The 25,912-nt window shown below is 31.9% G+C and overlaps 2 protein-coding genes across 3 annotated transcripts; one reads left to right on the top strand and one right to left on the bottom strand.

Moving 5' to 3' along the window:
* Positions 1-3,914: 3,914 nt before the first annotated feature.
* LOC112033094 (L-ascorbate oxidase homolog) lies at positions 3,915-8,192 on the top strand. The gene is made up of 9 exons (XM_024065875.2): positions 3,915-3,998; positions 4,423-4,596; positions 4,684-4,793; positions 5,540-5,810; positions 6,124-6,223; positions 6,352-6,697; positions 6,833-7,198; positions 7,527-7,605; positions 7,746-8,192. Exons 1-9 carry the CDS (start codon positions 3,915-3,917, stop codon positions 7,944-7,946), a joined length of 1,731 nt encoding a protein of 576 aa, XP_023921643.2. The 3' UTR covers positions 7,947-8,192.
* Positions 8,193-12,558: 4,366 nt separating this feature from the next.
* On the bottom strand, positions 12,559-14,112 carry LOC112033100 (dof zinc finger protein DOF1.1). Of its 2 annotated transcripts, none has more exons than XM_024065882.2 (2): positions 13,936-14,112; positions 12,559-13,788 (listed from the first exon to the last, which is right to left on the bottom strand). In XM_024065882.2, the coding sequence occupies exon 2, from the start codon at positions 13,769-13,771 to the stop codon at positions 12,779-12,781; it is 993 nt and encodes a 330-aa protein (XP_023921650.1). In that variant the 5' UTR covers positions 13,772-13,788; positions 13,936-14,112; the 3' UTR covers positions 12,559-12,778. The 2 variants fall into 2 exon arrangements, with proteins under 2 accessions (XP_023921650.1, XP_023921651.1); XM_024065883.2 differs by having other exon boundaries at positions 13,945-14,112.
* Positions 14,113-25,912: the final 11,800 nt, after the last annotated feature.

Raw genomic sequence — 25,912 nt, 5'->3', positions numbered from 1 at the left:
TCTTTTTTTTTTTTTTTTTTTTTTTCGCCAACCTACTGTAAAACGACCACCCAGAACAACTGCCTGGTGCGCCGGCCAGCACCCTAATCCTTCCCCACAGACGGCGCCAATTGTAGGGACTCAGTTTGGATTGACCCTGAGTACGAATGGGTTTTCAGCCCAATCCAGCCCAAACAATAAATTTATAGAGAGTGGGTTAAAGGTTTAGGCGCTGGCCGTCGTTCATCAAGCATGAACTTTCATTTATAAAAAGATACTTAGAGTTTCTATACAACTGGGAGGATGCTCCTCGGCCCATGGCCGAGGAAGCCTTTTTCTTTTCTTTTTTCCCCCCCTCTTTTTACTTTACTTCCTTTCCTTATATAGTCTTCATCTTCCTATCTCCTTATTCCATCTGTTGATCATTCATTTGCCTCTCTTCTGACCGTCCGTCCCATCAGAGGCCTTATCAGTACTCGAGTGGTTCACTCTGATCAACGTTGCCCTGCTAAGGGGTTATATCCCCATTAATGCGGCCAGGGGGGTTAGGTGAATGCATTAAATGCGAGGGTGACAGCTTACTTTGGGCCTGGTCTTTCCCGAAAATCACCCTTGTCAGGCCGAGGATGAGGAGGTCCTCGGCGTGGATTGGGAAAAAAGGCTTTCCCCAATTTAGCCTTGAATAGCCAGTGTTTCTCGGCATGGGCCTTGGGCCTGCTACCCGATGGGCCGGGGCTATCAGGTCCACTGGCCCCACAATACCCTTCTAGGGTTCATTGTATAATCACTTGAGTATATAGTAACAAAGCAGCAATCAAGAGCTTTCTTCATAAATGTTGGCAGTCAAGCCGAATCATGTAATTTTTTGTATTTTTTTTTTTTTTTATGCTTTCGCTTACTACAATACTTTCTTTTTCATCTTTAATTTCAAGATGGTATCAGAGCCAACAATCTTAGCTTGTCCTTCTAATCCACCAAACTCACACTAGTTTTAGATTTCGAAAATTGGCCAAATTCGGTAAAAAGAAATCACATATTCAATCAAACTCCACAATTGCGCCACCGTCTTCACCAAGCAAGTCCTTATCGGTTCCTCCTCCAGCTAGCATCTCGGATTCCCTATCATAGCCACTCTCAAGTCACCAAACCAGCCTCAAATGTCGTCACTATCATAGATTGAAAACCCACAAAGTTGCACCACTTCTCTCTCAAATTAGTGCAATTTAATTGACTTTTATGCAAAATGAACTACACAAAAACTTCCTTGGCCTCAATCAAGCAAACCTAGTGTCAGAAACTACTCCATGCATTCTCGCACATTCTCGAAAAGTCCCCACACACCTCACAAGGTTCACTGGTCATATGCCACTCCAAATACCTAGTGTCATCTATGATGTGCCACATGCCAAGCTAGCAACTCTTCTCTCTTAGGAACCGCGAACCGGACCTCTTAACTAGATCCTATAGATCGGTTGAGTAGGGATGCCAATTTAAATCCGTCTCACGTGCCCCTAATGCGGCAGGGATTATGAGGCGTGTGCGTGTGTGTTCAGCCTTCAAATTCAAATTTATGATATCTTTTTGGTGTTGTATTTTTTTTTTTTTTTTTTTTTATGTTTTAAGATTTAATTTTTGTATTGTTATGTTTGAATTTTTTGTGTTTTTTAATTTTCTTTTTGGTGTTGTATTTTTTTTTTTTTTTTTTTTTTATGTTTTAAGATTTAATTTTTGTATTGTTATGTTTGAATTTTTTGTGTTTTTTAATACTCAATTGTTGTATTATTGTACTTTGAGAATGTTTTGTAATGTTAGAACTTGTTTTTTTGACATTTTATGAGTTTAAATTTAATGTATGATATATTTCAAATAAAAGTTTAGCAAATTATATAAAAAATTAAATGTGGTGAGACGGAATGGGTATTGATTGATGCTCACTAAGATAAGGTGGAGCAAAAATAAATAAAAAATAAAAAATATTGCCTCAAAGTTGGAGTGGGGTGGGTGCGGGGAACATGAAACCCGCCTAGTTGCTAAACCTCTTCTTGACCTAGCAAAATCGGTTCGCTAAATCAAACCATTAACCAACTAGTTGATCAAAATTTGACTACATTGACAAGCCTATTTTTGCATGGATTTCGATTTTAAGGTCTATTTGCTCATTTAAGGCTCCTAAATAACTCAAATTGGTCACACAAAATTCACCAACTCACTTACATGTGCTTTATCACATCATCCTCCTTCATTGATCATCCTAAAGCCATCAATATTTTTGTTCTTTGGCCCTTGTCGTTGTACTCAAGCCATAGCAATCCTTCCTTTGTCATTGATGTAGCTATTCTCAGGCCTTTGCAACCTTCTTCGAATGTACTTTACACGTTACATCCAATCAATCTAGTCACTTTTAAGGTATCTTCAAGGGATTTTCACAAGCTTTTATTCCAAACTCAAGACTTAGTCAAGCTTTTAACTTGAATTTGAAAAGAAGTGTTAAAGATAATATTATTTATATTAGTTTATTATGTATAAACTAAGAGGCCTAAATATATAACCTAGCCAATGTATACTCTTTTTTTTTTTTGAGAATGTAGCCAATGTATACTCAACCTTAGCTCCTAGTCTCCCTTGTATATATACCATATTAGGGTTCGTTGTACAATCAACTTGAGCATAAAGTAACATGATAACTGTCAAGAGCTTTCTCCATAAATATAAGCCGTCATGTTAAACTACATAATTCTTTGTGTTCTTTCTATTTTATGCTTCTACTGACTACAATATATATATATATATATATATATATTTTCATCTCTAATTTGACCCAAAAGAAAGATAAAATAAATAAATAAAAGCCCTTGTTAATTGATCCCAGCAAATGATGAACAAAAAACAAACTTAAATCAATTTGATCTTGTAAAAAGCCAGGGGGTGGGAAAGGAGTAAGAAAAAAAAAAAAAGCATTTAAAGAACCTGCGAAAGGAGAGAAAAAGCAATGAAAATTGAAGAGATCCAATCCACGCTACTCTTCCTTTGTCTTCGGCTTCAGCTTCTCTCATGTGACACTTCAATAAAAAAAATTTTAAAAAAAATTACCCTATAATCTATTGGTCAAACCAAGAAGAAAAAAAACAAAAACAAAAACAAACAAAAACATATAAACAAAGAAAAAGAATATTTTGGGAAAACTCAATTTCTCTCACCGCGTTTACTTGAATTTATAGAACTAAATAACTAGCATTGCAATTAATGACGATCCGCTCTCGTCTCCGCCGCTCCCGCTTTCTTTACATCTTTCTTTCTCTCCAATCCATCACCGACAAATCTACGTCCAAGTACCAGCTCCACATATATGCTTCCTTCACATTTTCACTAAACACACCAAATCAAATCATATAATAAGCAAAATTATTATAAATAGTTATATTATTATACAAGGTCACATGTCTTTTCCCAAAAAAAAAAAAAAAAAAAAAAAAAAAGAAAGGTCACGTGTTACGTCAACAATGCCCTTAAAATAATTGTTAATAAATTATATTAAGAAATTTTTAACATCAATTTTATAAGAAATAAAAAAAATGTTAACAAAATTAATTGTTTTTCCATTTTTTTTATAAAATATTTCTAATAAATAGATTATAAAACAATGCTTAAAGCATTCTTTAACATTTTCCTAATATAATATATTACCTACAAATTCTAATCATATTGGCAACTCATATTTTAGACTAATATTTTTCAGCTTAAATGAGTTGTGAAAGAGTTTTTTTTTTTTTATCACACAGAGCATGTATTTTTGTACCAGTTGTATTGAGAAGTATATCTGAGCATGAAGTGCGGCGTAAATGACACACTGGGTTCCTTGGTACCCGTGTCCACGCTGGCACCGCCAATATCTTTCAATTCTTCATCATGTGCGTTTCCTTTTATATAAGGTCTTTATGATACGTAGTTGTAGTACATGTACAACAACTCTACCTGCTAGCTCCTTCGTTGAGGAAATTCATATTCTCGCGCGACTTGTGGTAAGCTTCTACTGGTTTATTGCTATTCCCAAGTTAGGCAATTGGTGTATGTATAATCGTGCTGCTCTATTTGGCGGTCCTCGTTTTTGGAAGTTGGTTGGTTTTATAATTTCATGCACGTAAATTCATGTTAATTTGTACGGTTAAAGAATTGTATTTTTTTAACTCTTTTAACTAACTCCAAGAAAAATTCTTTTCTTCCCTATAGAATTTTTAGATATCAATCACAAAGTTAGAGATTGATCATGTTGTATATATTTTATAGTTACAAGTTACAACCGTTCACATGTAAATTATAGTCGATGTAACATCGATCCATAGAGGATATTTTGGACGAAAAAGTGTGTTTCTAGTCCAATTACATAGGATTTGTTTCACAGAATTATAGTTGAGTGATTTTGATTGCTTGTTTTCTTTTGCACAGAAGCTTGAAGGAATATATATATCTGATACCATGAAGCAGGCCATTTTCCTCCATTTTTTTCTTGGAATATTGGCTTGTTTGAGTGGCTTCAGGGTGGATGCAGAAGACGCATATAGATATTTTACATGGGAAGTCACATACGGGACAATTTCTCCTCTTGGTGTACCCCAACAGGTTGGTGAATATATGTTGTCATTGTTAATTACACATACATACGTTTGCTTTGAATGCATATCTTAATCTGTTTGTATAATTTTGTAGGGCATTCTCATCAATGGACTATTTCCTGGGCCAAACGTTGAATGCGTGACTAATGATAACATTATTGTAAATGTCATCAACAAGCTGGACGAACCTTTCCTCATTACATGGTTAGTAATTTTCTAGCAAAGCAATGGAATAGGTTAAAAAAAATACAATTCCTTACATGAAAAACGTCCCATGGAATTTAATGCGACAAGAACGATGTTAAAGATATTACAAATTTTATTACATGATTCTTACAAATTGATATGCGTTATTGGATTTAAGTCCGATGTAATAATTAGGGTTATTATATCATACAATACCAACTTTAATGTGAAAGAAGAATATTAAAAAGTAAAGAAATAAAAAGTAGAATCTATTTTACCCACACAAAATAAAAAATAAAAATAAAATAAAAAAATATAAATTGAAGATGTTAAATTATTATTTTTTGATTCAAATGCCGAGATCAAAAGAGCTATTAATCTAGTATATTCATTATTACATCAGTTTATAAGTTGATTATAATAAAATTGATAGTAGTTTTAAAATTGATAGTTTCTTCTTAAAAAAAAAAAAAAAAAGTTACACCTAATAAAACAAGTGTAAAAAGGGGCGAAGGAGGAGTAAATTTTTAAAACTAAATATGTTATGTGATGTATAGTATGTGCAGAATTTTTTTATTTCATCGCCATGGTTGGTTGTAAATAAGCTCCAATATTCTTTCTTCTGTCTTTTTTAACTAAAATTGTCGACTGTTGGCGATTATTTGTTTGTTATTTCCTATTTAATTTGGTGTCATATATTGATATATATTAATAAGAGACTATGATGGCCGCTCATGAGCATTAGTTTTGTGGTGGGACATCAGGAATGGTATCCAACAGAGAAAGACATCATGGCAAGATGGAGTACTTGGGACCAATTGCCCAATCCCACCAAACTCAAACTGGACATACAAGTTTCAAGCCAAGGATCAGATTGGAACCTACAACTACTTCCCTTCCACTAAACTGCATAAAGCTGCTGGTGGTTTTGGGGGTTTCAATATTGCACAAAGGTCCGTCATATCAATCCCATATCCTCAACCTGATGGAGAATTTACACTGCTTGTTGCTGATTGGTACGAGACTAATTTCAAGGTTTGTATGTGATGAATATGCCTCCGTTTCTTCAATGTTTTGTTACATAAAACCTTCTATATTTATATCTTCTTTAAAATCATGGTTAAAACTTTGTACTATTTCATTCAAATTGTAGTGACTAGCCACAAAGACAATTTACATTTAACATTTGGATTCATTATTGAAATTCCAAAGATCAATAATCCTTGTAGTTTTATTATTATTATTTTTTTACTTCCATTTCATAATAAATTAGTATCACTGTCTTATTATTATACTTATAATTCAAGGCCAAGATTGCTCAATGCTCTAATACAAGTCATACTTGCAGGTATTGCAGCAAAAGTTGGATTCGGGCAATCCTCTTCCTCTCCCTGATGGTCTTCTCATAAATGGGCTTCATCAGGCAGCTACCTTCACGGGTGAACCAGGTTATAATCACCATCAATTCTATTAGCTTTTGATTCTCTCATTATTGTATATTAGTGAACTGGCATTTATCTATTCAAGGAAAGTGGTCAACTAAATATGAGGCTTTGGCTTTGTTGGGTTATTTCAGGGAAAACCTACAAGTTCAGAGTGTCAAATGTGGGCATAGCGACTTCAATTAACTTTAGAATTCAGGGTCACGTACTTAAGCTTATTGAAGTAGAAGGAGCTCATACTCTCCAGGAGACTTACGAGTGTCTTGACATTCATGTGGGTCAATCTGTAGCTGTTTTGGTTACCTTACATGGGTCTCCCAAGGATTACTTCATTGTTGCTTCTACCCGTTTCACAAAGCCCATTCTCACTAACACCGCAATTCTTCGCTATGCTGGTTCCAACATTGCAGCCTCTCAACCACTGCCTATTGGTCCAACTTATCAAATTCACTGGTCTATGAAGCAAGCCAGGACCATCAGGTATATATATATATATATATATGTCTTCTTAAGAATTTTTTCTTTTTTTCTTTTTTTCTTTTACCTATATGTGAGCCATATATATGACTTGGTGGTATTAATTGTCTCGATGCTTTTCAATTTTTGTGTTGGAAGGTTGAATTTGACAGCCAATGCAGCCAGGCCAAACCCTCAAGGGTCATTCCATTATGGAACCATAGCAGTTGCGAGGACAATTATTTTAGCCAATACACAAGCTAAGATAAATGGAAAGCTACGTTATGCGGTCAATAGCATCTCCTACGAAGATCCAGCCACCCCACTGAAGCTCGCTGACTGGTTTAACATTAATGGTGTCTTTGACTTAAACACAATCAAGGACAAGCCAACTTTTGGCCCCGCAATCCTTGGCACTTCTGTCATTGGAACCACCCTTCATGACTTTGTTGAAATCATCTTCCAAAACAATGAAACCGCTATTCAATCTTGGCATTTGGATGGATACAGTTCCTTTGTTGTTGGGTAGGCCTCGATTTTATGATTAAGATTATTGAACAGTATACAAAGTATCACATAATTTTAAATTTTAAATGACACCACATTAGATATATATGATATTTAATACACACTATGAAATATATCTTTTTTTTTTTTAGAGAGAGAAAAATATATCTATTTTAAATAGAAAGAATCTTATAACTTTAAATTTAAGATTATGCGATACTTTATAGTAAGTTAACTTACTATAAAGATGATATTTTTACTTTATAAATTTATATTGTTAAATATATAGCGTATGATTTGCTTAACTACAAAATTATTTACCCTCTATTGGTCTCAAAAAATTCAGATATGGTTCTGGTCTGTGGACACCTGAATATAGAAAACGCTACAATTTGAATGACGGTATTCCCAGACACACTGCTCAGGTAAATGAAGATTTTGTTACTGTTTACAATTCAGGCTCTTGTTGAACATCAAGATTTTACTTTAATTTCATTCCAATGTCAATTGTGTGCTTGCATTGCTATGTGTATTGATTCACGGACACTCATATCCAAAATGACAGGTGTATCCCTCGGGCTGGACTGCAGTAATGGTGTCTTTAGACAACAAGGGCATGTGGAACTTGAGGTCCGCAATCTGGTCAAGGAATTATTTAGGACAGCAATTGTATGTCAGAGTTTGGAACAATGAAAAAAGCCTCTTTACTGAGTCTGACATCCCTCCCAATGCATTATTTTGTGGCAAGGCCAAGCCCTCATCATAGAAAGATTTTTCATTGATTTTTGTAACATTTTTTTTTTCCTTTTTTTTTTTAGTTTTAAATTTCAGTTACGAGGTTGTGACTGTCAAGTTATTTAAAAAAAAAAAAAAAAAAGAATTAAGAAGAAGAAGAAGAAGAAGAAGAAGAAGCAGCTAGAGTGGGAAATAGGCTTAGAGTGAGGGTAAGGAAACATTGTATTAGATTCTTCCTAATCATGATTATAATAAACGTTTCCCCACCTTGTTTTTATTTTTTGCCTGAAGTTTTAATGATTTCTCTCTCTTGGATCTCACAAATTCCATGTCTTTGATGAAAAAGAGATTTTGGATCAGCCATCCTATACATTTAATTTTTTTTAATAATCAACAAATTTTATTAACAAATGAACCAGCAACTACAAACAAGAAATCAAAATCTTAACTTGCTCAAGAGCTAATACATCACAAAAAACTGAAGGGGTAGAGCAAATAACAAAACAACCTAAATACTTATTTTTAAAAGACTAGGAAGCCAAAACATGGACAGCTTGATTTGTCTTTCTAAGAATCCATTTGAACTGACTGACAAAGAGCTGTTAACTTAATTGTGTCTGAATATAGAATCTAGATCCTCCATGGAAATGCAATGGATGGTCCATTAATAGCATCTATACAAATTTTTGTGTCATTTTCAATAATAACTTGACTAATATTGTGTGAAACCAATTTCTGAGTTGCCCAATTGATTGTTTTAGCTTCAGCTTGGACAGAAGTATTAGTTTCTACTCATTATAAGAGAGCAAAAACCAATGTCTCTCTCTATTCTCTAGCAGCAATAGCATCATATAATCTGTCATAGCCAATTGTGGTGTCACAATTAATTTTAATGACCCCTTTCTCTGGATTAGACCAAGTTGTTGCCCTTTTATACATTTAATTTACTAATCAAGTAAACAGTGTCTACGTAATATAAGTTTTTCACACATATATGAGATAAGTAATTCTTTATTTTCTAAAATTCCACACCTCTCTCTTATCCCGAAAGTCCTCTCCTTCTCTCTCAAAGATCACCTTCTCCTCCAATAGCTCTATCTCTCTGCCGATCCCATTGACAGCTAGGTTGCATGAAGGCCATGTTTAGCCATGAGCAGAAGGAGAAAATGCTTGAGTAGTTTGGGGTGGAGTATCCAGAAGCACTTTAATTTGTGCAAATACAGATGTAAAAATTCATAGAAGAGTGGCAGGCATTGTAATTAAAGTGCAATGGAGGAATATTTAGGTATGACAATCAATAACGCATACATTCATGTTGTATTCAATTGTCCTATGTATTAAGTTTCCTAAAATGCTTTCATCAAAAAAATTATAATTAATATTATTTTTTCAAAACTAATATCTTCATAAAAAAAAATGACAATATCTCTACAACAATGTTTTTTTACAGTCACAAGTCACAACAATATAGACACCGGCCGGTTTTTATTCACAAGAATATAAATATAAATTAACCACATATAAAAAGAACCTCAGTATCCCTTAGATACAATTTGTTATTAAAAATAAAACCAAATTGCAAAAAATAAAATATTACCTCATTTTCAAAGAATATGCCAACAAGAATAAAGCCAGAGAAAAAAAAAAAAAAAATAAAGCCAATACAACTAAAATTGTTGTGATGATCGATGAAGGCATAAAAAAACTCTAGAGAGAGAGAGAGCGAGAGAGCTGCTTTGTTTGGGCTTTTTAGGATTTTTTTTTTAATTTTATAACTAGTTGAGTAAGGAAAGAATAAGTCATTTTAAAGAATAACTATATTCCTAAGGAATCAATTAATAACTAAATTGTTATTCCTAAAGTATAACTAATATTACAGAACCTATTACTCTGTTCCAACATGCTTTATAGTATATAGAGTTTACATTCTAATCTATTTTGATAATAAAGAGCAAAACCATATCTTAATATGTTTGTCCTATTCGAATCTCATAATTCTCCTATTATCCAGCATCTATACACTTTCTCATCTCTATTTAGTATTTACCCCCTTTGAACTCTAGAATTATGTCATTTATAATTATATTTTTGAAAATTAGACTTGGCTCATTAGATTGACTAGTTTAATAGATAACCAACCACCAATCCAATTTTTTAACCCGAAAAAATCAAATTAATTTTCATTACCATTAGTACCATGATCGAACATGCCAATTAATTTGACTAATCATTGTAAGTTCAAACAGTTCTTACAGTACTATCTCTCCACAAACTCCAATGTTATCTAGCATGTTGCCATACATGAGCATTGTCTCCAAAGGTGCCTATCGCTGCCAAATGAGGTGTACGATGACGGTGGAATTTTGTTTGGTTACATGGATAGGTTTATTTGATTATAGGAAATAGTGAGACTAATTTTAGAATAGGATATCCCTACCCTTGATTTTTTTGATAACTATCCTTGTTTATTTGTTCTTAATAATATTAGCTATTCTAATATTATTATGCTCTATTATCACTATCCGAAAGTTATTAATTTTTTTAGATCCTTTTTTAACAATTTTTCTATTTTTATAAATATATATATTGATTAATAATTTAACTAGTACTTATTAAATTAATTATGACATTATTACAGTAATTTGAGCTTTAGATATTTCAATTGTAAATACCAAGAGGTATTAGTTGGATTATAAAAAAATGCTAATCAAGATAATACCAATAGCACTATGTTAATCAAGAGGTTTATTTTTAGGGGGGGGGGGGTTTCTTTTTAGATATAGTTTCAACCTATGACATTTCCGCTCTTAATAATTGTTTTTTATCATCAAATCAAGACACCAATTAGTTTTTTATGTAGGTAAATATCAAACTTCATATCTCTTATTCATTAACAATAGACTTTATCAGTTGAAACATATTATTCATTTTTTTGGGTTATTAATTTGGGTTAACTTTCATTTTGGATGATATGTTTCACCTTAAGTATCTTGTTTCTGTGTTTAAATTTCTAAAATAACCATGCCATAATCATATTTAAACTAAAACTAGGGCTTCTATAATAATTTAGGTGGTGTTTTGGTTTCTAAATAAATTTTTGGATGGTTAGAACTTAATTAAAGCTATGTGATGTAAAATAATTTATAAAGTTATATCGGATTTCCAGAATTTTTTATTAGTTTAATAATTATGAATTATGAAGACAATTATGTAGTCATCATAGTGCTTGATTATGTTTTGATTAATTATACTCTAATATTTGTTTAGAGTGAAATAAAAATAATGCTTAAAATGTAGTTAAATATTATTTTATATGTTCAATCTTAGGTTAATTATCTCAATTTGGCATGTTTGATTAAACTCAAAAGTAAGATAAATGAGAAACCCCATTTTCTTCCATTTTGTGTGTATTTGTTTCTATAAAATAAATAAATAAATGGGAGTGTTTGAAGTAAGTTTGAACTTTTCAATAAATGAGATGAGATTTAAGATGAAATTCCTACAATTTATAAGAGTTTTGACATGTAAAATATTTAAAAAAAATAGAATTGAAAAGACTTTTGTATCCCAAACCCCACCACTATGTTTATATAACACAACAGCTTTTCTCTCCATTAAATTCCACAACACTTTTGGAGAACGTCCTTCATGGGTTGCTATAATTTTTTTTTTTTTAATTTTTTTTTATTTACTTCTAAAACTGTACGTTCTTCAGCCGTTCAATTATTGTTGACCACCAAGTCCCAGTCTTCATGGTTATGCAACAGAAAAGAACCAAAACTTATCATATATTTGGATTGGGAAGATGGGAAAGGAGATTCCAAACATCTCTAAGTGATAGGCTAGTACTGGTACAAAAACATTTTCTCACTTAATCCTTATAGCGATGAGGTCCGGAGCCTATAAAATCAGTGATCAGTCCCCTAAAATCATAAACTAAATTTTTGTTCACCCATTTTAATCCACATCTTCCTAGAACCCTAGTCAAGATAGAAGTGTCTTAATTAATTTTCTGCTAGAAAAAATAAAAGATTTAAATGAAACTCAGAGCTACTATTAAAGATTTTTTTTTTAAAAATCAGGCCTAGTACTATGCATGCTCAACAAAGCAAATTGAATAGGCTGCCAAAATAAGAGAGAGATAGAGGTTTGAGTACTGAAAGGGAATAAAATGGAAGCCAGTATTAAAGAAGCAAGGGAAGGGCAAGGACAGATCTTTACCATAAGGCTGCACAAGGAATCCTTATTACCAACACTGGGAATCAAATTGCTGTTTAAGGAAACTCTTTCCAAAGGCTGCTTTAGCACTTCATTCATCACTTTCTCGTAACAAAATACTGAACGAATCTTCATATGACAGCCATAACACCACCACCACATCTTAATTAATCAAAAACCAAACCCTAAAGTTTTTGAGCCTATCAATACGATATTCGTTCCTCCAATTCTAGCTTATTCTTTCCATTATATTTTTTCTTGGGTCTCATAAGAAATAAGAGATACTAATACCTTATACTCTTTTTTTTTAATACATTGTCAGTGGAGGAAGATTTGAACACCGAATTTAAGCATCTTCGTTGAAATTATCAAAAATTGAATTGCTAGAAAAACCCTTTGACATGAATTTGCAACATCAAGAAACATTTCAAAAAACCTAATATTTTCCATTTTTATCACTTCTTGGTCCTTGGTACACCCTCATAAGTAAACACACCTAAAAACACACATACAGATAGATTAAAAAAAAAGTACTGATGCTACAGCCACTTTCATATACCACAACCCAAACAGACACCACAAGGTGCCGACAATCCTAATAAAGAAGGAAAAAAAGGGGGAAAAAAAAAAGGAAAGGAAAGATTTCTAAGGATATGCACCATTAGTTGTTGGAAGATCAGACCAAGAAAATGTTGGATTCCAGTATCCCAATTCACCTCCAGCAACAGAAGCTGACTCCAAAATAGATGAGGAAGCTGAAGATGAAGAAGCCAAGTTGCTTAGAACCACTGGTGAGTGATCATGACCATAGTAATTACTTGATGATCTGAGCCTCTGATATAGTTCCTGAATCCCAGAACTACTGTTTTGAACTTCACCATTACTTACAAACCCATTTTGTTGTTGAGCTTGATGTTGATTGTTTCTCCAGAAAGAGCTGCATAGACCAAGAGAAGGGACCTGGCCATGGCCAAGAGGATCCAAGCCCAGGGTTCGAGCATTTAATGTACCAGTTGAAACCACTGGCTCAGTCATCAAGTGGGATCCAACCATATTTCCTTCTTCCTTCACATGAACAGAATTAGACAAGGGACTAGGGCTATGGTTAGGGTTAGGGTTTTGAGTAGCTCTTAGTAAAGCCAAGAGATGAGAATTCTGTGGCGAACCCCACAGAATTGGGCTTGATGAAAGGTCATGATCGAAGCCAGTTCCGAGGCCTGACCTTCCAAACTCAGATGTTAAGGTCTTGATCTTGCTACAGCTTGACTTGGAAACTGAGGTTGAGATAGTACCATTCTTGTTCTTTCTGCAACCACCTCCAATTGGAACATTTCGGAGGGCACCACCTTTGGTCCAATAACGGCGACAAGTCTTGCAGAAGTGGCGAGGCTGAGTGAGGTTGTAGTTGTTGTAGTAACAGAACTTTGTGTTGGCAGAATCGCATCTTGGACACCTCAAGTTTTGGTTATCAGAATTTGATGTTGTTGTAGCTGTAGTAGCTGTTGTAGTTGAGGAAGAAGGAGATGGTGCAGGAGATGGAGAAGAAGGTGGAGTACTGGTTTGTAATACTACTCCATTAGTAGAGATTTTCCTCTCTCCTGCTATAAGGCCTGAACCTCCCAACAGTTCTTGGATCATCTTTTCTTCTTGTAGATCTACAACAATCCAAAAATAAGAAAAGCAAACAAGGGTTAGTCTTTTTGAGGTAGTGGAAAAGCTAAAGAAAGTAGTTTTTGTTGTGTATTAGCGTGCATGTGTCATCTATGTATGAGAGAGAGAGAGAGAGAGAGAGGTTGAATTACATGGCTTGCCTTTGCAAGTTCAGCGTGATTGGCTTTGTTGTTTGGCCAGTTTTTGGGTGGGTGTAAAAGAATAGGGGCTTGGAGGTGGGGAAGCTTTAATATATAGAAGAAACATGCAATGTGAAATAAAGCAACTACTTTAGACTATTTTAATACACAAGTGGTTTTTTGGATTTTGGAATTTGGTTGTTGGTGATTTTTGGGGGGAAGTGGTCTCTTTTGTCCATTTCCCAGTCTCCTCTTTTTAATCATGCATTTCTCTTATGAAAATCTAATTTGACAAGACCCCATTATTACCCTAATGATTCAATGACAGTCAGAAGAAAGATCAACGAATTGGTGGCTATAGCTAAGACCTATATATGTGCAACTTTTCTTTCATATTCCTCATGTTGGCCTTGAGAAGCCTAGTAATAGTAACGGATAAGTAAATTACAAGCACCTTTTCTTTCATAATTCTTCATCTGGTTCATGCCATGCCAAAACCATAATTATGATGCTCCTCTATTGCACAAAACAATGCTAAAACTCGGCTTCTAAAAAATCTCTAGAGTTTTTATATATATAAAAGGTATATTTCCATTTACGTACTCCTTTAATCAAATACAATTAATGATGCAAATTAATATTATATTAGAAGTCTTGTGGCGTCGTTTCTACAAATATTTGATGATCATTTACATAAAAGCTATAACTATACATACATATATTTTAATATAGGTGCAAGTGGGGAGTAGACCAGGGAATATGTGATGATAATAGTAATCAAGTTTTCTAAAAGAATAATCTTTGTTGTGGGGGATGTTTGTGTTTCCTTCCTGAAGATGCTGTTCAGGGAAATCATCATTACGAGTTAAGGAGAGGCTAATCACGTCGAAATACGTGTAAAGATTATGTCCCTACACCAACTAAAGGCCACTGCCCGAAACTTATGCCTTGAATGTTGCCTTCCCACGCATACTACTAGAGAACAAAGGCCCAAAGATACATGAATGATAGCCTTCGTGTGTGCTAAACATTATTGAGTTTATTAACACCTGAATAAAAACGTGTTTGGGTGGAAAACAAATAACATTTATTGGTTTTTTTTGGCTAAGACCTCTATGGTTCAAATTCCTCATCCCTATTTAATATATATATATATATATATATTGTGTTAGAAATACTGAATTCAATAGTATTGTATTTCACCATGTTGAATATACTACTATGGATGCAGAAACAAAAGTATAAAGTATAGAATACAATAATACATGAGAATTACGTGGTTTAGCCTAACAGCCTATATCCACTGAAGAAACCCTAAATGGCAACATCAATAATATATTATAATATAGTACAAATCATGTATTACAATGAATCATAACATGTGTATATATAATAGACTAAACCCTAAACTAATAGATTTTTAGTACAAGTAAGAGACTTGGCTTGCACACAAAGTAGAATTAGGCTTGGGCCTATGTTAATGAGCTAATATATCTCTAACATCCCCTCTCAAACTCAAGATGGAAGCTTGATAAAATCTTGAGATTTGATAAGGTTAAGAAGATCCCTTAAATGAAGTTTGGCTCTGTAATGGTAGTTTGAGGAAGGCAATGGTCTTACAGTGTTGATACAACTTCTAATGGTGGCATGACTATATTAAAGAGTTTTGACGGCAGAAGTAAGAAGCCAAAGAAGATGAACGCAACGAAAAAACACCGAGAAAGACAAAGATTGCTCTTAAATATACTGCAAGGACACAAAGTAGAATTAGCCTTAGACTTATGCTAATGGGCTAATATATCTCTAACACACACATATATATATATATATATTTTTTTTTTTTCTTTTTTAAGAAAAAGTTAAAGAGGAGAAAACTTTGCCACTATATCTTTGAAACGTATTAGAAACAACAAAAACTACACTTGGAATAAATTGAAATTGAGTACACTAATGTATGATTAAAATGTCATGTAGGGTAGTGAAGTGGCTAAAAGATAGGCATAAATTATGATTCAACCAGAAATATAATCGAACATAGTCAACATTATAGAAGTGAGATTTGATAAGCCTCGGGATTTGGTGTTGCTGGTGACCACTGAATTCATTTCATGCATGCATTTACTTCATTATATACCTAGTAGGCTAACACCAGCTTCAATAGACATTGAAGTATATACCTTTTTTTTTTTTCTTTTTCTTTTTTCACAATACATCTTCAAAATTTTCAACCAGAGATTAATAATTGTTCGTGACGGGTGGACCTTAGAGAGGTAAATCGCTGGCCTAAGAAGTTTTTTCAAAGTGCAAGTATTCGGACTCGAACTAGAGAGCACACCCAGTCAAACCTGGGACAAACACTTTAAAACCAAGTATCCAACTACTTGACCAACCCACCTGAGTTACATTAAAATATATACTATATAATATAAAATTATACAATCTAATAACTTAATTATTAGCGCACCAATTTGATGCACAGTACTGTTATTATATCCTGTCTTTGGGTGTGACCTAACTCATACTTGGTAGTTGGTATGACTTAATTTTTATTAATTCATTCCACTTTCACAAAAGGAAAAAAAAATATATTGTGCACAGTACATCCTCTAAAAAGGGCCAAGAATTTGAGAGAATAACTATTGATTTGACGAGTTAATTGGTTAAATAAGGACAAACTTAGTGGGAGATCTTCAATGAAATTACATGAAAGGTACAAAGAAGACCTTGGACATGGACAAATGAAAGATGCGCTTGCTTCGGTCTGGCATGTAACACTGTTTTACCAAATTAAAGAAACATAAGACAAATCGTAAATCAACTTGATGTAACCCTTATCAGTTTGCGAGTGTAAAATCACTGCTTAAGAATATTTTGACCAATTATGCAGTTTGCCACATCAACAGCATTTTAAAATACATGATTGTGTGAAGAAGGTGCTTTTTATGAAGTTTGAACTTGTGGTTTAAATGGAAGCTTCACTTTAACCCTTTTAAGTATAAAATAGCTAAATAAGAACGTGAGAAGAATTTACTTTAACATGATTGTAAATGACACAGAATAGATATAGATATAGGGGACTGTTGATAGAGGAGGGGTCTACATGTCTTAAATTTTCTGAACCGTTTGTCAATCACTATCTTGATTCTGATATTATTGATTATGAAGAGTAAAATCTTATCACTTAAGCTACAAGATAATTTGTCCCATTATTCACGATCTAATTATGGTATTTTGTTTTTTTAATTTGTAATTATTATGGGAGTTGGTTGAGGGATTTGAATTATGTATGTTTTCGTATTAAAAACATTTGAAAGTGTTAACTAATTAAGTTATGAGACTTTTGGTATAATCTAAATATAATTTAATTTTCCTTTTTTAGTGATATTTTCAAAAAAATATTATATGAAAAACATACTCATTTTCATGCGATTGGTTGTGAATAACATTTTCTGTTCTTTGACTTGCTTGGAAAATCATCAATATTTAATGTAATCCCCAAATGATTATATGAACGTTAACTTTCATTCACAAAAATAGGCAACAAATAGTTAAAGTCTTTCTCTTTAGAAAATAAACGGAGTCTCTAATGGGAAAACAATCTCAAATTTTGGAAGGGTCTGATTTGATGGGTAAAAAAAATCAAAAGTTAGGTAACGACAATCAGCGATCAATCCGTGTAAAAAGAGTGAAGACAAAGAAAGAAAAGTTAAGGTTAGAAGAATTTTTAGTGGTTTATTGAGTGTTATACATTCCAAAAAAGGCACAAAACATTTTTCACTCTATTGGACATCGAGTTTTTTGTTGACTTGTATATTTCATCATAACAAAATACTTAAAAATGAAGAAAATATATTTCACCGAAACAAACCGACTATGTAAGCCTCTACAGGGAAGCATTTTGACCTACTGGATTACATGGATTGGTTAATAATCTTAGTTTCATTTTTTCTAAAGATTAATAAGCTTAAATGTCGGACCTATATAGACTAAACCAATATAATATAATCCAATCATGCAAATCGCAAAAGCTATAGTAAAAGCAAAAAAGAAACTCATTTTGGCAGGAAGTGAGTAGAATCAATCACTGCTGGTAAATTTGAGTGTGAACAAGGACAAACCAATTTGGTTACAGGACTGATGATTGAGACTGAGTTAGTCTAGAATTTTTTAAAATAAATTGGCCGAAATGCGCATGAATCACGACTTAAGTATGGTCCTTTTCAAACAAAAAATAATGCAAAGGAAGTAGGATTTTTTAGGAACCCAAAGAAGAAAAAGGTTAATGTTGTTGTTGCAAAAGAGCTAGTGTCTCAGTCTACAGTATAGGCATGGTTGATAGCCAATTAGAGCCCGACAACATCGCAGGCAATTTGTACGCAGAAGAAAATGAAACATGAATGCAAAAAAGAAAAGCCGAAAGCTCGAAATAATATCAAAACTTATTTTGACAACACAGCTTGATTGGCAATTTGGCATGGCATCCCCTTATTTTATTTAATATTTTTTTAAGAGAAATTTATTACATAATTTTTATAATAAATTATAAGTATTAAGTTGATATTGATTTTAATTTAAATTCATAATAGTTAATAACAATTTTTTTTAGAAAGTTTCAATTTATGATGTCTAGTCTTAATGAATACTTTTTATTATCAAATCAAAACACTCGGAGGTGTTTGATAGAGAAGTTTGAATAATATTGTTTGAGTGTTTTTTATATATATGTAGATGAAAATGTATATAAATGTGTTTAAAGTGTAAAAAATGTTGCTCAAATATGAATACTAAACAAACTTAATCAATTTTTAATATAAACGAAAACTAAATTTCAAATTTCTTATACAATAATTAAAAAATAAAAAATAAAAAAATAACAAACTTAATATTTATAAAGATTTGTCGTAAAAATTTTATTATTTGGAATTAAAAAAGTACACAGTACACTAGCAACTGGCATACGTACCTGACCGCGCGTGCCGTCCGGAGAGCGAGAGAGAAGGACACTTTGGGAAGACCGACAACAACAACTACTACGACTTCAAAGTTGTAAACTTTAATCTTATATTTTTAGCCTCATAGGACTCTGCCCGCTGCCCGGATTTTTATGATTTAAGGCCGGGCAGCAGAAAACGACGCGAGCTTATCATCAGTCTCAGTCTGAATGAGACACAAGGCGGGCAGCACGGGCAGTGCGGTCAAAAAATGTTAGTCGCCGTCAAAGGGGGTCTGTCTGTGTGTAGGGGCAGTCTCTGCCTCGAAGTTCGGGCTCCAATCTCTAATCTCTATCTCTTTGGTCAGTCACTATCCAGCATCCCACTCTGCTTTCTCTTTTTTATAGACTACCTGCCTTCCCCACATTATTATTCGATTCCCGCCGAGTCTCTCTTCAAAGTTTAATGCATTCCATTGCATGATGCATACATTAAGCTCGTTTATGCTTTTTGGTTAAACTGCATATTATATTTTTCAAATAATAAAGTCTCTTTTTTGGTGGAAAAAAAAAAAAAAAAAAAAGAAAAAGAACAAATTTATCAATATTTTAGTTTGATGATAAAAATCAATTGTCATAAAAAGGTCCATCTATCATAGGATGGAAGTTAAAAAATGGATTTTACCTCTACAATTTATGAGTAATATAATTTTCTCTTTTCATCAATCTAAGAAATCCTTTTAATTTTAGTCCCTTGAAATAAAACTTTTTTTTTTTTTTTTGAGGAAGGAAATAAGATTGATTCAATTACTTTGATGAGTTGAATTGATCCCTCTTAAATATGATATTGGTTTGATTTCTCTTTTCTTTTCTTTTTTTTCTTCTTTTTTTTTTGGTACGAATGGTTTAATTGATTTTGATCACTTAAATACGTGTTTAGTAATATTTGATCCCTAAATAATGGAAAGCTTGATGTGCCGTTATTGACAAAAAAATGGAGGACCAAATTGTTCCATTTATTTAAATATATAATATTTTACATAAAAAAAAAATCATCATGACACAAATGTTCTATCAAATAATAATAATAATAATAATAATAATAATAATAATAATGAAATTCCTTTAAATTTCTTGAGAATTTTTTAATAATTGAACTTTAATTGGAATAGTATTTTAATTTTTTATTAAACCTTTAATAGTAGAATTCCACTGAAAGTAAGTATTATAATAATTTTAATGTAATTTTAGAAGTCACATGGCAAACTTATGTGGTATAACTTGAGCCACATAATACAAGCATGTTGCGTAAAATACTTACACAAGACATAAGTCACATAGTGCAAACACAACATGCACGACCCAACTTTTATTATAAAACATAAATCATGGTAAATTATTAAAATAAGAAAATAATAATAATTTAGAGAAACTATGTTAATTATTTAAAAAATTTATTAAAAAAATGTTAATTATTTTAAAAAAATTTTGAAGGACTCCATTTGGTACAACCATAGCATTTAAGACAACCATTTTTTTTTTTAATATAGTATAAGATATAATATGATTTGGACATGAATTTATATCATTTGAAATTTTTATTCGAAGAAGCATTACTTTTTAAATTTATAAAACCTTTGGCAATAAAGATTCACTTCAAACAATGTGCTTTTTTAAAACGGAAAAAAATAGGGAACCTCCACTTTTTCTTTTTTTCTTTTTTGAGGGGAAAGGGAACATCCACTTTGTACAACCATAACAGGTGAAAAAACATCTTTTATTGATATGGTAGTCAAATATAACCCAAAAAAAAATTGCTAAAAAAATAATAAATAGTTAAAGAAGGCTTATGAAAGGGGTACTCATATTGCTCCACAAGAATTCCCTTCAATTGGAATATCTACATAGCAGTTTAATATGTCTAGTTAATTCATTACCATTATCTAGAGTCATGATTAGGGTCCTACTATGAGATAAGCCTTAAGTCTGAACATTCAGGGATATATATAACAACACACTGTCAATAAATAACTTAAGAACTATTGTCTTATACAACCTAAACTACTGATATTCTAAGTGTGCTAAAGTACATAAAGATTCTCTTTAATTAAAATATTTCTGTAGTACTTTTTAGTACGCTTAGACAATTCATTATTCTCTTCATAAAAAAAAAAAAAAAGAAAAAAAAAAGACAATTCATTATTAATACCTAAAGTTACTGACAGTTTCTTAGGTAAAGTATATGAAGTTTCCCAATCAAATTTAAACACATAATTACATTAATTAACAAAATACAGCTAATATTATATTTTCTAAAACAACTATATTCAATGCAGCTATTAGTTATATTGAATATATAGTTGCACAAATGAATCATACCTTATAAGATGTTTACAAAAATATAATAATAAAAAAAGAAAAAGAAAAAAAGGAATCATACCTAAGTCTTCCCTGTCAGCTAGAAATGCTAAGGCTCGCTACCAAGTTCTATGATTGGCCAAAGCTTCACATCAACAGAAAGGGGGAAGGAAAATAATGCAGTATATCTACAGAATAATAAGTGTTCATACTTAGATGTTATGAATCAGTATGAAATGACATTGCAATTTACAAAAATGCATGGGATGGAATGGAATCCCACATTCTACATGGACCCCGCCTAGTGTCTCCCCTTATGCGGCAATACAGCTTTTCTAGGGTTCCTCACTTTTGTCTTCCCCACTTTTTATTTTCAAGTGTGATAGGTACGAATTTTCCTACTAAAATATCATCATAATTCATCCTGCGTTTTCCTTTTTTTAAGAAAAAAAATTCATCCTCCATCTCTCTTGTCTGTCACACTTTTCCTTTGTATTTTGAAAATAAGGCCAAACCAATTGGTTCAATCGATTTGATCCTCGACCAACCTTAATACCGACCTGGTTATACAAAGAGGCTGAAAGTACATCTAACAATTGGTAAGAAACTCGAAGGTTTTAACCTTGTAAATTGAGAACCGAAAGGGTTGCTCATGTGAGATCCATGAGAGATTTAGGGTACATTCGTATAAACTTTTGCAAAACAAAGTTTTGAATTTAAAATAAGTATTTGTTAAAAACTTAAAGAAGAGTTGTTGCGAAACAACGTCTCAGGTTTTAAAAATGTGTTTTTAAACTCTAAAATCGTTTAACCAAATAAACCCGTAGAATACTAATATCAAGTGTGTCTAATGCTAAAAAATTGGCATTTGACACACCAAACATCAAAAAACCTTCCACATCAGAGGTTCTAAATGCTAAAGAAGTTAAAATTAATCTTATATGTGCTAAACATCATATTTGGAACTAACTGTACAGGCATTAAATCTTATATGTGCTGAACATATTTTGTTGTTTTTCTATTCCAAAATCTCTCTCCCATGTCACATCCCAATTTCCTCTCTCCCTTTCTTTCTCTCTACATCTCTCTTTGTCAGATGCGGCCACAATAAAATTTATTTGTTTTTTTAATTTTTTAATATAGATGAGGTTTGTTTTAAATTATTTTAATGTGATGTAATCTTAAAATAGAAGATGTGATGTAGAATATATTGCAAAATTGTATGTTAAAACAGATAAAGTAACTTTTTGGTATGTCAAATGCTAAATTTTTTAGAATCGTTAATGCTAGTGCTCTTATTCAGGATAGTTGAAAGATTGTAGAGATAGTTCTTTTTTGCTTTAGCTAGGTTTGGTCTCACCATCTCAGGTCTCATATCTTTTTATTTTTCTATAAGGTTAGATGACTAGCTTCTTATGCTTCTTAAAATACTTGGATTTTGTGAAGAAAAAAATGTTTTGGACCTAACCTTAATCGGCCCCAGTATCAATAATTCAAGATGCAGAAAGATTTGAATAGGTGTAGATTCAAAGCATGTTTGGGAAAAATCTTAAAGTAAAATGTAAATTATGGATTTCTCTCCTAAATATATTTCAATTTTATATAATATGATCAATATTATATATATGTGTGTGTGTCTAGTATATATAGGTATATTTGAGTTAATTACAATCTGTCCACATGTAATTTGCATCAAATTTGATTTGTCGTCTTATGATTTAAAAAGAATTTGCAATTAACACGGCCTTTTAACATTTTTCCAACTGCAAGTAAAATTTCACATGTAAAATCACTTGAGCTAAAAAATATTGTTATACCCGAGTAATGTGAATTGAATTGTATGTTGTGCAAGCAAATGTTGAGTCTCACACAAAGTGTTTATTAGATTGAACTAGACTATATAAGTGATTATGAGAAGTCTCAATTGCAACTTGATTTGTCATTTGGGGCATAATTTTGAAACTTGGATTACTCAAAGAACCAAAAAATGGAGAGGTTCAAAATTTTTTAGGTTGAACCGATGTCTAATAGAGGTCGAACCATGATGTGTTATTTAATTTTTTAATAAACTTAATTCATAAGTTTTCCTTATATATAATAATTTTCCATAGCTTACCACATAAAAGGTGTGTGGCCCAATGGTTGTCACTTAATTAGGACATGCAAATGAACGGCATATATATCAACTTTTTTTTTTTTTTTAATTTTTAAATTTACATTTTAAAAAAGCACATGCAATTAGTAGGAAAATTATGTATGTCTTATGGTGGTCTCTTACAATCCATATTTAAAAATAAATTATTTGAGCATAAGAGTGAGATTAAGTATTGTGAATCCAATATTCCATTGCACATGAACCGCACTACAACTTGGTTAGCATTTTCTCGATATACTATAGAACCCTTGCCAGCTCAAAATTTGTATTTATTTATCTTTTAACAAGAAATCAGTTGTTAAGAGTTTTGTAATTTAATTAATACATTTTAGTGTTTTCAACATAGATGTTCAAAATTTGAACTCCCATTCCTCACTATTTATAATTAATGCATTTAAAATATAAAATAAACAAGTAAAAATCAGTCAAATATCAGTCTTTCAAACACAAGCTATGCCTCTCTTTTGGTCAGTACATAATTTTAAAGCAGGGAACTTTGTACAGCAGGTGTAGCTTTTAGTCTTTAGGGTAATGAACATATGTATACTCTATTACTCTCTCTTGGGATCCACAGTTATCTTTCCAAACTAACGAAAATAAAGGACATTTTGTATTTCTAAAACATTTCTACAATTAAAGAAGAGGAAATTTGGTTCTTAAAAAAAAAAAACAAATTTTTGGGGACACCGGACACGTGTGCTGCATATTCAGAGAAAATGTCAAAATTCAGTGTCTTTGTTGCTCTTGATATAATATGTCAAAAAAAATTTCACTTTTTTGTTGTGTTATATTTTTTACAAAGCCCTAATTGAGTTTGTTTATTTATTTATTTTATTTTTATTAACAATTGGAATTTCAGTGTCAATTTAGTCTTTGCATTTTCAATTTCAACAATCAAATTTTGGACATTATGTTTATGCATCAATAGTCCATGCATATAACTATGAGCACTGCTTTTGTAATTTAATTTCCATAAGTAATATTATTTACCACGTTCTTTATTTATTTATTCTTTTTTACAAAAATGGTTTGATAAATGAATTATAACATCATTTAATGCTCCACCACTTGCACAAGTCCTGTCAATTCATTTGATTTTCATTCTTGTGAACATATTCTCATGGGTTTGGCTACTACTCAATATGTCAGAAAAAGTATCTAAAATTTTGAAATTATAAATTTGGAATATATTTTCATTTTGAGAGAATTAAAAAGTACTATTTTGTGGAAATGTTATATACATTTTTCCTTTCTCATTTAAGAAATATGGGTGATGAGGCAAAATCAAGGGCATAGGATATGATTTATTTTATAAAGATTTTATTGAAAATTATATTTGTCACAAAAATAATGTTCAAAACGTTTATTGTTCAAATATAATTAGATTGATTCCAAAGGTAGATTAACTATTTGAGGAGAATCAACTTAGGCGTGCAAATACTAAATGGACGAAACTTAGATACATTTCTTTAAAGATTAAATTTTAGGTTCTTCAATTTAATTCAACTATATGGTTGTATGGGCCAATGAGTTATATAGTTTTTTTTTAGGAAATAATTTATATAATTAAATTTAATCGTTTCGGGAGAAGATAACATCATTTGTATTGCATTAATCAATGTACATACATAATTACTTGAAAAATCTATTATGTAACTTCTAAGAAACTGTACTAAGGTTTTACTCAAACTAAATTAAAACCAACTTAAAAATGTAGGAATGGAATTATTTTATTTTAATTAGTATTCACTTTCACAAAATTTAGTTGTGTGTTGCACTTGGGCTTTTTATTATGATTTTATTAATGAATATCTTAAGAGCACAAATAAAAGTGTATTTAATATTTTATTAAATGGTATTTATCATACATCTTTTAAAATATAAATTGAAATCATGCACAAATATATATTTAAAAAAATGTAACTAAACATAATTGCAAAGAATTTGTGTGTACAAGGAAATTATTGACAAGCATGGTCTTTTTTCTAAAAATGTTTATTGCAACTCATAACTAAATTAATATTTGTTACTCCTTAGCATAGAGCTTGTTATATATTTTTGTTTTTTATCAGGAAAAAAATTGAAGAGGAGTAGTTTTAAGGGCATTACTGGGAAGAAGAAACATGAATAAAATTATTTTTATTTCATTATGAATATTTCAATTTATTACCATATCGAACTTATATTCGAGAAACACCATGTTCTTCAAAACTCTACATTCTCTTCATAAGGGGCCCCCATTCTCGAGCAATACAACCAAAAATATGACATATGTCGAGTCCACAGCGTGAATTCCAATGGGAGGGTTCAATCCTGACAAAAGCTAAGACGGAACAGGATCCTTCCTGCAGGACTACCCATAGATCATGTCTTTGGACAACAAAGCTTGCATGTGGGTTTATTCTTTATTGGAGTTTGCAGAAACTCACAAAAGGATATATGAGCAAGGCAGGGCAGAGAGAATTTCTCACTGACATTTGGAGGACCCCGCACCATTTCCTTCAATTCCAATTTTCTGTTACCAAGACTATAAGATTTTGATTTCC

The sequence above is a fragment of the Quercus suber genome, unplaced genomic scaffold (assembly GCF_002906115.3).
Source record: "Quercus suber isolate HL8 unplaced genomic scaffold, Cork oak 2.0 scaffold_125, whole genome shotgun sequence".
NCBI classification, from domain to species: Eukaryota; Viridiplantae; Streptophyta; class Magnoliopsida; order Fagales; family Fagaceae; genus Quercus; species Quercus suber.
The sequence above is the reverse complement of the archived record's forward strand: the minus strand, read 5'-3'. Positions and strand labels throughout refer to the sequence as shown.

What these genes read in the sequence shown, in the direction of transcription:
- LOC112033094 (XM_024065875.2), top strand. Translation starts at nt 3,915, where the DNA reads ATGATACGTAGTTGTAGTACATGTACAACAACTCTACCTGCTAGCTCC. An exon ending in ATATTCTCGCGCGACTTGTG is followed by an intron (nt 3,999 to 4,422) that starts GTAAGCTTCTAC and finishes TCTTTTGCACAG; the next exon opens with AAGCTTGAAGGAATATATAT. An exon ending in GGTACGAGACTAATTTCAAG is followed by an intron (nt 5,811 to 6,123) that starts GTTTGTATGTGA and finishes TCATACTTGCAG; the next exon opens with GTATTGCAGCAAAAGTTGGA.
- LOC112033100 (XM_024065882.2), bottom strand. Translation starts at nt 13,771, where the DNA reads ATGATCCAAGAACTGTTGGGAGGTTCAGGCCTTATAGCAGGAGAGAGG.